The sequence below is a fragment of the Ipomoea nil genome, unplaced genomic scaffold (assembly GCF_001879475.1).
Source record: "Ipomoea nil cultivar Tokyo-kokei standard unplaced genomic scaffold, Asagao_1.1 scaffold1576, whole genome shotgun sequence".
NCBI classification, from domain to species: domain Eukaryota; kingdom Viridiplantae; phylum Streptophyta; class Magnoliopsida; order Solanales; family Convolvulaceae; genus Ipomoea; species Ipomoea nil.
The window spans coordinates 1,422,348-1,434,401 of record NW_017618004.1 but is presented as its reverse complement, the minus strand read 5'-3'; the positions used below and the strand labels follow the sequence as shown (position 1 = coordinate 1,434,401).

General features: G+C 33.2%; 2 protein-coding genes across 7 annotated transcripts; one reads left to right on the top strand and one right to left on the bottom strand.

The window, feature by feature from the left end:
- Window positions 1-287: 287 nt before the first annotated feature.
- Window positions 288-2,566, top strand: LOC109190836 (putative 4-hydroxy-4-methyl-2-oxoglutarate aldolase 3). 4 transcript variants are annotated; one of them, XM_019341465.1, is made up of 3 exons: window positions 288-505; window positions 1,218-1,289; window positions 1,851-2,566. In XM_019341465.1, the coding sequence occupies exon 3, from the start codon at window positions 1,859-1,861 to the stop codon at window positions 2,357-2,359; it is 501 nt and encodes a 166-aa protein (XP_019197010.1). In that variant the 5' UTR covers window positions 288-505; window positions 1,218-1,289; window positions 1,851-1,858; the 3' UTR covers window positions 2,360-2,566. The 4 variants fall into 4 exon arrangements, with proteins under 4 accessions (XP_019197010.1, XP_019197008.1, XP_019197009.1 ...); XM_019341463.1 differs by having other exon boundaries at window positions 1,194-1,289; XM_019341464.1 differs by having other exon boundaries at window positions 1,173-1,289.
- A 4,340-nt stretch (window positions 2,567-6,906) lies between these two features.
- Window positions 6,907-10,124, bottom strand: LOC109190783 (putative serine/threonine-protein kinase). Of its 3 annotated transcripts, none has more exons than XM_019341379.1 (7): window positions 10,068-10,124; window positions 9,360-9,508; window positions 9,146-9,261; window positions 8,847-9,057; window positions 8,493-8,724; window positions 7,743-7,893; window positions 6,907-7,598 (listed from the first exon to the last, which is right to left on the bottom strand). In XM_019341379.1, exons 2-7 carry the CDS (start codon window positions 9,427-9,429, stop codon window positions 7,203-7,205), a joined length of 1,176 nt encoding a protein of 391 aa, XP_019196924.1. In that variant the 5' UTR covers window positions 9,430-9,508; window positions 10,068-10,124; the 3' UTR covers window positions 6,907-7,202. The 3 variants fall into 3 exon arrangements, with proteins under 3 accessions (XP_019196924.1, XP_019196925.1, XP_019196926.1); XM_019341380.1 differs by lacking the exon at window positions 10,068-10,124 and adding an exon at window positions 9,968-10,064; XM_019341381.1 differs by lacking the exon at window positions 10,068-10,124 and adding an exon at window positions 9,990-10,062.
- Between the last annotated feature and the right edge of the window lie 1,930 nt (window positions 10,125-12,054).

Sequence of the window (12,054 nt, the reverse complement as noted above, 5' to 3'; positions counted from 1 at the left end):
AAAAATAAAAAACATTTTAAAAAGACACGTGTCAACCATGTGATGACTTAACCTGATAAACAAGTCATTTTAGACTTAATTAAACAATTTTACAGGTTTAAGGATCTGAAAATTTTTTTTAGTTAAGAGACCTAATTGTACTATCCAATCAACTTAGGGGGCTAATTTGACCATTTTTTCTAAAATAAATAATAATAGGTGAAAAAGAGCAAGATTTCTGTAAAAAGCAAACTGAAATCGTACGAGAGGCGCAAGAAAAACTGGAGGGAGAGTCAAAACAGTCCAGCTGCTTCTACTTTATCGATAACATTCGCGGAAGCTCAGCCTGCACGCAATCCAACAAAGATGGGATGCCATCATCTGATGACCGATCAACGGTCAGATCCGAACGGGTTGAACATGCAGACAGACGTATATACATCCATATATACGCGCGCTTTCGCGCATATATCCTCTCATTTATCATCTAAAAATTTGGAGCCCTAATTTCTTCAGGAGAATTCAGGTATCCTCTGCTTCTGCTTTTTTTTCTTCTTCTGCTTCCATTATTATTCATGATTTTTTTGCATACTAGTATTCTAATTCAGTAGAATACCTATAAGCTACAGTAATTAGTATGTCTTTTATTAAATGAATTTGGATTATTTAATGATGTATTTTATTAAATCTGGTGAACTGTGATTACTTATTATATTTGAGTATGTTTATCTTGTAATTACTCAATTTTGGGATTGTAACTTTCTAAGCTATTTGTAAATACAGGTTTCCGGCTGAGTTAAAACTTAAACTTTAGAATATTGTGTATAGGATAGGATTAGGATTAGAGTACTTAATTTACACGCTAATGTTGATTCAGCTTACATTTTTTGTGCATTGTGCTGTAGAAACATTTGAAAATGTCTGTTTTGCTTTTTCCTTTAAGCAAAATTAGACATTGGGGTCTACAATATTGTTTGCTTCTAACAAGAATTTGTCTAATATGGAGATGCAACTTGATAGTCTCTCAGTTAAAAGGTTTGGAAAAGAAGAACTTAGAAACCTTTAGTGGAAACGAATTTCAACTTTTGACTAATGGGATTATTTCGAAAATGACTTGTTTGAGCATCATCTGTAATGGGTATCTTATACTTTCTGTAAATCTTGACTAATGGGACATTATTGTCACGGACTAGCTATTCTTTCCCTCGCAATAGCTAAGTCAGCCATGCTAATTTAAGGATGGATGACTAAGAAAACAAGTAAGGCAAGAATCCCTCAAAGAAGCTTATAAGAAAGGACTCAAAAGCTTTGTAAGGAACTTGGATTACTTGAACTCAAAGATTTGCTTGGATTCCTTCTATTGTTTACAAATGAGCCCCATGAAGGGTATTTATACCTATTCTACCTCCTCAATGGATGGTGGGGATCTACTTAATCCAATGGCTAAGATTTGTTCTCTAGAATCCTCCAAAGATATCTACACAAGTAGGAGGATTCCCTAATGTTCTAGAATATTCTATATATCTCTACTACCCCTAGTGTTATGTATATGCTTCTAGAATATTCTACAAACTATGGGAAGCTATGGGAAAGTCCAAGATAAGTCTAGGAGGATGTAGGAAACCTCGGAAAGGTGTAGAGAAATGCCCCGCGCGTTACATTATGCCCCACAAGTCATAACCTTGAGTACTAGGGGTTAGGGCTGTACTCTAGATATGATATGCTTAAATTCCTAGATTTGGAACAAATGTATGCAATAAAAAGTATTAGTTTTTTTTTTTTTTTTTAAAATATATCTTTGTATCAATTGCTAACACTTCATCTGTAGTGAATACCATCACCATGCTTAAAAGACAGAACATATTTTGCAGGAGAATTCATGGCTTTCTTGGCAACTGCCGAAATTTGTGATTCAAACGCATCTCATCTTGCGAGTGGCGACTTGCGGGTCCTGCATCCGGTATTTCAGATCTATGGGCAATGCCGTTCATTTTCAGGCCCTATTGTTACTCTTAAGGTGTTTGAGGACAATGTGTTGGTGAGAGAGCTTCTCGAGAGCCGGGGCGAAGGCAGAGTCTTGGTAATAGATGGTGGTGGGAGCATGAGGTGTGCCTTGGTGGGAGGGAATTTGGCGCAGCTAGCTCAGAATATGAATTGGGCTGGCATTATTGTAAATGGTTGCATTAGAGATGTCGATGAGATCAACGGCTGCGATGTTGGGGTCCGAGCATTGGCGACACACCCTCAGAAATCCGGCAAGAAGGGCATTGGCGAGAAACATGTGCCTGTTTATGTAGGCGGAACTTTAATTCGCGATGGGGAATGGTTGTATGCTGATAGTGATGGTGTTCTCATTTCAAAAAGTGAGCTCTCTATCTGAAGTTCTTAATACTCTGTTGGGTTCTTGCAATTGATCTACATTGAACTGTGGTGATGCTTTGATCATTGCACACAACCTCATTCTCATTCACTCTTTTATGGTGTATCTATCTAGTTTATCCAACATTGTTGTCTGTTTAGGTATGTTTAATTTACATCCAAAAACTGATTTATTATACCGGATAACGTACATAATTTTGCTTGATTATGGAACTTGAACTGCTGAAGTTAGAAATTTGATTCTTTGATGGGTGATTTGGTTTCTCCTGCAAAAAAAAAAGGTGTAATACAGGGAAGAACAGTGAAACACTTGCTGTAAAAGTTTATAAAAGTTAGAGAGATTTTATGATAGTCATTTAAAATTTATCACTTTACAAATTTGCTGTAAAAACCTATCACTTTTATGATAGTTTTTTTTTTAAAGTTAGGTTTTATTTTCTGATGCATAAAAAATAAAAAATCCATATATAAATAATCATCACTTGAATCCAATTTTATCACTTAAATTCAATATTTATATTAATCTAGTTAAACTCCTTCAAATAAATCTCCTAATTAGTTCCAGACACCGCATACCAATAAGTATATTTTGAACTATGATTCACATTATAAGGTGAATCACTAACATACTTGTTTATTTTTAGCATACATTATAAGATAAACCACTAACATACTTGTTTATTTTTAGTATATTGAATATTTATTTGTAGTGTACAATAAATTTATTTTTTAAACGTTTATTTTGAGTGTATTGAATATTTGCATGTTCATTTTTAGTATGCTACCTAAAAGAATTAACTCTCAATATACTAAAATAAACATTTATAAGTTGTCCATCTTGCAGTGTAGATCATAATCTACAATATAAATTACTGGCCGCACACGAACTGGGTCGAAACAGATGATGCATAACGTTCCGCAAACAAAATAATCAATCTTTATACCATGGACCAGAGTTCACAGTGATGGTGCATGTGTATGTGTTTAATGTTGTGAGTTTTTGTGTCTTGTGTTATAAAATTCTGTACTTTAAGAGTATGAATTCTGTACATGAAATAAATTAGTAATTGTGTCTTATATTATGAGTTTGTGTCTTGTGTTGTGAAATTTTGTGCCTATGAACACAAATTATATACCTTAATTAAATTTGAAAAATAAGTAAATATATAACATGTGTATGCGTCTTGTGTTGTGATTTTTTATGTCTTGTGTTATTAATTCTATACCTTACGAGTATAAATTTTGTACTTCGTAATTTCGATTTAGAGTCCATAATACTGTGTGAACCCTGGTCCATGATATAAATTACTCAAAATAATTGGTTGGGCCTAAAATCAATCCATGTGCTCTATCTATTCAATGCAGTAATTATTTTTGGGCTAAGTTCATTATGTGGACCATAAACAACCAAATTAACTAACGATAAATCAACCAATACTTATATCATTCACTAGGTCCACGTAACAAGATGGATCATTGATATACATTCATTTGCTCTAACGTGAATAGCCACCATTTTAGTGAAGCCCATTAGTCAAATTACAACCTATTTGATTTACGGAATAAAATTAAGAGAATATAAATATATTTCTAAAAAGAATGAAATAGATGAGAAATAAAATATGAATTTTAATTTATTGGTTAGTTTGTAAAGGGAATGAATTTATGATTATAGAAAGAATTCGATTTTAATGTTTCGCTTATATTTAAGAAATGGACAATAAATAATAAATTAAATGACACAAATATTCATAGTTCATACCCACAATAGAGTGCGAATATGAATGTAAGTGATTTATAATTTGTTTATTACATATAAGTAAATAAAATAAATTTGAGCATATTGATATTTATATGTAAAGTTACATTTTGTATTTAAAATTTTGTTTTTTTTTAAATAACTCAAAAATAAATAATATCATTATGTACCCCTCCTCGTGAAAAGGATCAATCTTTTAGTTAATTCAACATGATCATCATGTCATATCTAGAAGGAAAATTATTAACAATTATAAAACCTTTACTAGAATGATGGTGACTTTTTGGCGAGGTTTTCACACCTGTGTCATAGAGAGTTTTGAATGATTGATTATCTCCCTCTCTCTTCGTTCAAAACGTACTTATGGAAAATCAATTTGACATGTTTCAAACTCAACGATTTTTGCATAGTGTGTAAGAGTTCCTTTTTGGGATTTTCCCCCTTCTATTTGTTCAAACAAAATCGTGGATTCCTATTATTTATGTTTGATTTTTTTTAAGATCTTTAAATTATGTATCTTTTTTATTTAGTTGATAAAGAGATATTTCAAAAATCTAGGGGATTGAACAACTCATTGACAAAATTATCAATTAACTTTATTGTCACTTGCACATTTTAATTTGATTTATATATATATATATATATATATATATATATATATATATATATATATATATATTCCAAAGTCAAACTAAGGAAGCTTGGTATATTTGAACATTGAAATGTTAGATTGAGTAAAACATTAATTTAATCTAAGTTGTGGTTGACCCTTTCATATTATAGACACACTAACTTATATAATTAATGGCTTAACAAACTACTTACACAGTTACACCTAAACTTTTGATTTTTGAAGTTGACCTTCCAGTATCACCTGACCTATATGGCTATATATGATGTCAAAGGAGAATATTGGGTTGAGGGTTGTATATAATGGGAATTTTTATTCACACCACATTTTTTACTATTTGTACCACCTATTTAATAGGTCAAACTACTTTATAGATAGTGCTCATTAAAAATTGCTATTTGCACCACCATCATTTAATGTGGTCAAAGACTAATATTTATTATATATATATATTTTTTTTAATCAAATTATTAATTAAAAAAAAAAAAAACAAACTAAACGTCACCTTCTCCGGTGAGAAGGCAACTGGGCTGCCTTCTCCGGTGAGAAGGCAGCCCAGTGGGTTGGCTGCCTTCTCACCGGAGAAGGCAACCCAGGTAGAAGGCTACCTGGGTCGCCTTCTCACCTTCTCACCGGAGAAGGCAATGGTTTCCTCCTCCTCTTTTTTTTTTTTTTAATGAATTAAATTTTGAATTAATTAATTATTACTTAAATCTAATAAATGCAGTTTTACTAAGGTGGTGCAAATAGCATTTTAACCTCTCATTAGGTTATTTGCACCACTGTGTATTTATTATAAATTATCATCTTTTTATATTTTTAATGTACTTTATACCCCATTTTAGTCAAACAGTGGTATAAATAGCAACACCCGTGTATAATACACTTTAATTTACTTTTTCTTTATTTTTATTTTTTTGGGTGAAAGGGAAAGTTTGATTTGCTACTCTTGGGATAAGAAAAAGTTTGATCCATATATAAGTAAGGGAATCACAATTTTAAGTTTTAACCCTTTAATTTCTTTTGGCCTTTTGGGTTATAAAGTTTAATTTTTAAAAGTTTGATTTTTTTAATTGTTAAATGAGTTGTAAATTTGATTACTCGACTAATTGAGACATTAAGTTCCATTTGCATCTAGAATTTTATGAGAAAATAAAGAATATATTTTAGAAGTTATAAATATGCTATTATAAAACCTTAGGTACAAACAAAGCTTAATGTTTTAGTTATTCGAGAGATTGAATTTACAAATTATTTAACATTTAAAGAATCAAATTTGTAAAAATTGAAAGAAATAAATTAGATTTATAATTTGATAATAACTTATGAACTAAAAGTTCACAAGTTATTTTTCTTTAAGTAAAATGAAAATGTTAAGTATATTCACAACGAGTATTGCTTCCATTATGTGATCTGTATTGACTAGGTAAAGGAAAAAAAAAGAAAAAAAAAAGAGTACAATTGTACAAAAATGGGGAAGCCTGGATAACCAATAATCAAGAAGCCCATATAAAAAACATAAAGAGTAAAATAACAGTCGTTATATCGTGCACCAGGGCGCATAATGCATTGTGCGCCCCGCCCGACCCAAAACGACGTTGTTTTGGTGCATTGTAAAAAAAAAAAAAAATTTCTATGTTTTGAATGCACAAAAATTCATAACTGAATGCACAGAAACTCTTAACTGAATGCACAGAAACTCTTAACTGAATACACATAAACTCTTAACTAAATACACATAAACTCTTAACTAAATACACAGAAACTCATAACACAATATACAGAAACTTTTAACTGAATACACATAATGGAGTTTGGGCCGTTTGGACGGACGGAGTGACGACAACAATTGAAACGTGCGCGTTTTGTGCCTGAGTGCACATTGCTATGTGCGCCGTGGTGCATGATATAAATTGCTGTAAAATAAGAGTACATGTAGTACAACTTTAAGCAAAAAGAATAATATATTATCATATTATGTATATTCAATTTATTTACACATACATAATATATTAATTGCAAATGCATAATCTAAATGTCATTTTAAATCAGGATTCACAATGCAAGATGAATCCTAATTCATGGTATAAATTGCCCTTTACCATTGATATATTAATATGTATTTATATACATGTCAAGAAAAAAAAGGGCAAAAAAACAAAACAAAAATCAAATCAAATATAACATCAATTTCTAATCAACCACAAGAAAAGTTGAAGACTAACCGAAGCCACAATTCTAAGCTATCTAATTTCCATGTACCAAACAAAGCATAGTAAAGAAAGGAGAATTTAAGAAAACATCATTAAAATTTACAAACAAAAAACTTGTAGTGAACTAAAACACCAAAGTTGATACCACTTTTAGTAACAACTCAAAATACCACTAAGGTAATCTCACATTTTGTGAACCAAACGCTCTCAGAAAGGGAAGAATTAAATGGTATCAACAAAGTTAGCATAAAGTACTATCATACTTTGCGATGGTAGTGAAGGTAGTAACCTGAGAAGAAGGCGATTCAGATGGCAACGTCGAATTGTCGGAGCTCGAGGATGGTGGTTGGTTGTATGCAGCATCTATCTTTCCCGGGTTAGACCTCGGGGCGTTTTTAATCTTGAGGTCCAAGAAGTCGGAGATTAGTCCCGGTTTCGTTACGTTGTAGCCATCGATCTCCGCCTCACCAATTAGCATCTTGACGATGGTTGACATGGAAGGTCGAAGCTTCGGGGCGTCTTGAGTGCAGAGTAGCCCGACTTTCAAATATCTGCAGGCTTCTTCTGCATCAAATTCTCCATCCAGCAAACTGTCCACGAGCAATTCCATCTCCCCTCTCTCGTATAATCGCCATGTCTGCAATCACGAAACTCGTTTTGAGACACAACATTGGGCACAGAGGTCCACATTTTACAAAATATATCCCGAGACCCGACCCCACTTACACACCAACTGGTATACTATCAACTCTGCCTAAAACGCCTAGATGAACCTATGTACCTTTTCAAGGAGGTATTGTTCTCCAACGGGTAACCGAGTGTTTGTGTTGCATCTTCCACATATAATTTCCATCAAAAGAACCCCGAAACTATAAATATCCGCTTTATATGTCAATTGGCCTCGTACTGCATACTCGGGTGCCAAGTAACCTCTGAAATACACATCAAGGATGCAAATGTATGAAAAAAGGGGATGAATAAATTAGAATCATAACGAAAAAGGTGAAAATATTGATATTTATGGATTTTTGTAGGAAAAAAAACGTTATGGCATTATAAGCAATGGGTGCTTTTTATCAGCTGCTTATCACATTTTCGAGAAGCAGGGTGCTAGACTTGGCCCTTAACGCTTATCACTAAGCCAAAAGCTCTATATATAGCTCGTTGCGAAGACGCAACTTTATTTCCTTATACTGCCACATTTTTTGGAGGCAGGGTGCTGGACTTGCCCCTTCAGACCTCCACCCAACAATTCCCCTAGCGACCTGGTGGTGCTGGACTTGGCCCTTCACCGGCCTCTGCCCAACAATCTCGTTAACTTATATGATAGAAAATCGGATCAAACATTATAGATAAAATAGGGTGCTTCTAGAAGTTGGAATTAGAAGCACAATCTCGTTACGTAACGAACAAATATATTCAAGGCTTATAGAAGGCAATGCCACCAAGTGATTGAGTTATAAATGCTTTAAATCTGTGCCCTAGAATACTTCTAAATACTAAGATACAGGGTTATTTAATGAAAACTTACAAAGTTCCCGCAACACGAGTACTGACATGAGTCATATCAGGCGGAACAAGCTTCGCTAGGCCAAAGTCTGAAATCTTCGGCATCAAATCTTTGTCGAGGAGAATATTACTTGCCTTGATATCTCGGTGGACAACGTTTACTTGTTCGTGAAGATAGGCTAGCCCCTTTGCAACTCCGATGCAGATTTTAGTCCGCGTTTTCCAGCTAAACTGAACACCGCTCCATCTCGTACCTAAATGCAGCATTAGATTTATATGAAACAGCTAAACCTAAATCATTCGAAGAGCATCACAAACACGTTGAACAACATAACTAGAAAGAAAATTTTGAAGAGTAAAGGCCAAACATAATTACCGAGAAGGGTTAGTGCAAGACTGTTGTTCTCGAGATAGTTGTATACCAGAATTCTCTGACTGCCTTCCACACAACACCCGTATAGCTTAACTAAATTTTCGTGATCTATATCCGAAATTACTTTAATCTCGGTCAAAAACTCGCGTACTCCCTGTACCGATTTTGCAGAAAGAACCTTTATTGCTGCCATCTCTCCATTTTTAAGTGTTCCCTATTCACAAAGGAGTTAGACAGGTAAACATAGAAGAAAATAATAGACTACTTTAAGTGCTGAAACAGATTAAATCATCAATTTTTACCTTATAAACCGAACCAAATCCACCTTCCCCAATTTTATTTCTAGAACTAAAATCATCAGTAGCTTCTGCTAGCTCGTTGTAGGAAAAGAAGGTCACATTTTCAATACCCGAGAACTCTGTTTACAAGTTAACTCGTTAGAAACTCGAACATGAAATGTATCGAATGACTAGCATTTATTAGAAAACGCTGTCGAGGAGGCGTTAGTGCACCGACCTTCTTGAAACTCGGGTGCTGGTGTACGTGATGAATGAAGCTTTCGACTAAATAAGAAACAACAACTCATAACTTTAAGGATCACCAATAACTACCCAAATCAGTTATCAAATGAATGGCACCAACAATTGATGGAAACAAATCAAAGCCTGCAACATAAATAGCAAATTTACATCAAAGATAGAAATATGGCCACATATTCATAAATGGAGGTGTTATTTATTACCCCCAAACCTTTTTTCTTTATTACTGCAGGTAATTTTATAAAATTTTGAACAGCAATGTTTAAAGATTGAAATTTTGATTCAATATTACACTGATATTTGGATTTACCCCAGATTACATTTATCCATTCAAGCAGAAAGCCAAACTTCTCCTGATTTTTTTTCAAAAAAACACAAACACAAACATAAGAAAGGAAAGGACTGAAGGAGATATCACAGAAATTGAACTATACAGAAAAAGATCCAATTTTTTTATTTTATTTTTCATGTGATTGACAACCTAGCAGGTGAAAACCCCAGAAGCCAAAACCCAGCTGAATCAAGATTCATAGAAGCAACTAGATTCATCCTAGTCAAACCAAGAAAAAACATCATAGTACTAACCTAAGAAATATCATATCACAACCTTAAACTGAGAACAAATGTAAAAAGAAAATTGCCCATAGATGATAGAACCAAAGTTACCAAACCGAGAAAGAAGTACCTGGGCTGGAGAGTTGCAGAAAATAATTAAACCACGGGTGGGGTGGGGGGGTGGGTGAAGGAGGGAGGGCATTTAATATTTATAAGATTACGTTGTCCATATTGTCCGCGTAATACGAAAATGTTGACTTTGTATTGTCCTTCCCCCCATTGCAGTGTACACTACGTCACTACGATCAAACGCTGAATGTTAAACGCTAGACGGCAAGAATGGTATTTTAGGAACAGGCAAATAATATATTGTTGACCTCACAACTATCAAAATAATATTACAAGTGTATACAAAATTTAGATGCATAAAAATAGTATTAAATTTTATAAGGGACCTTATAACATTGTAACCACTAAGTTAATAGTCTAATCAAATTATTAACTTGGCTGAAGTTGTTTCTATAATAGTAAATTCATATACTTATAGTAGTGCTTTTTATGAACCAAATATATGTATCCAAAATAATAATTTTATGTATTTATAAATTTATTTTTTAAAAAATATTAATAAAAATGTCATTAAAAAGATCTCAATTAAAATTTTTAATGAAATATTTTGTATATAAGGAGATTTTAATCAAGGTTTGCCTTGTATGGGGTGAATCTTGGTCCACAATGTAACTACCATTATTAGAAACAAGAATATATGGATGTTCATCCTCCCAAATACTCTGTCGGGTCGGAGCGTGGGGTCCTTGGGGTTGGGGATTCAATCTTGGGAGAAGAATATATGGATGCAAATGACCAAAATAATATTTGTTTGACTTGTTGTTGGTCTCTTAATTAATTGATTATCAAATTAATTAAAAATGGAATTCCATTTTGATGTTTAAATAAGTAAAACATGTTATTTCAGGTGAAAAGTTTTCAGATAATAATATACATTAATTCAATTATACACTGATATGATTAATTCATAAATATTACATAATTGATGAATGATTAGGGTTGACGAGGACGCCTTGGCCAACTGTCTTCACCAAAATATAAAGATATCTTCATTGTTCATAAATGACAAAACTTATGGTCTATAAGAATTTTACATCTCGACTTGATAAAACTGTGGAAATAAAGACAAATCTGAGGTCGTCCATGGCGTTGGTTACTCTGTTCAAATTTGGAGCATACAGATGGCTATGGCCATGACTGTTGAAAGGCGAAGACAATAATAATAATAATTATTATTATTATTATTTGAATTCGTTATGCATTTGGAGCTCTTTATAATTTAATAACTTAATTCTTCTAAAAAAAAATTAATTTAATAACTTAATTAATGTTTTCATAATAGCTGGAAAATTATTTGACTTTATGACAAATAAAAATTAAAAATTGTGAATTAATATCCAAGGAGGTAAGGGAAACGGGAAAATAGAATATAGGGAATATATGTGTGAACTCACATCCATGTGTCAACATGCGAATTTTAAAGTGTATTATTCAAGTGCATTTATGAAACTTAGCTTATAACTGCAACTCAAAATTATAGATTAAACAATAGAATTCTAAAGATGCACAATATAAATAATAAATGTGCAAACTATGATACTTACAAGTTACAAGTGTAATTCAAAAGTAAACATAAAAAATTATAAAAGTACATAACAGAACTTTAAATGTGTAAAATATAATCATAATAAAAAATGCAATATAGACTTTCTAAAAGTAACAATATAATGAAAAACTTTCTCTAACTTTGGTTTCTCTCCCATTTTTGTCTGATCCTAAGAAGTAAAGCCGCCCCTACGACTTGGTGCTGCCGGCTGACGCTTTGATGGAGTGTTGAGCTCAATGTTAAAAAAATTGCTAGGCGCCCTCTAGGCGCTTGGGGACCGCCTAGGGCACCTAGAACGCCTAGGCAGGCGCCTAGGAGGCCGACCGCCTAGCACCTAGGCGTGATTTTTGCAACACTGGTTGAGCTGGCAATGCCATTAGTAGACTCCATCCTCCAGCTGTTTTAGGAATAAATGTTAGATCTCAGATCATCTCCGGTCGTT

Bases quoted from the DNA above. Each gene is read 5' to 3' on its own strand.
- LOC109190783 (XM_019341379.1), bottom strand. From the start codon at position 9,429: ATGAGTTGTTGTTTCTTATTTAGTCGAAAGCTTCATTCATCACGTACA. The intron at 9,262-9,359 runs GTCGGTGCACTA...ACTTGTAAACAG, and splicing joins AGCACCCGAGTTTCAAGAAG to AGTTCTCGGGTATTGAAAAT. The intron at 8,725-8,846 runs GTAATTATGTTT...TGCTGCATTTAG, and splicing joins TCTTGCACTAACCCTTCTCG to GTACGAGATGGAGCGGTGTT.
- LOC109190836 (XM_019341465.1), top strand. From the start codon at position 1,859: ATGGCTTTCTTGGCAACTGCCGAAATTTGTGATTCAAACGCATCTCAT.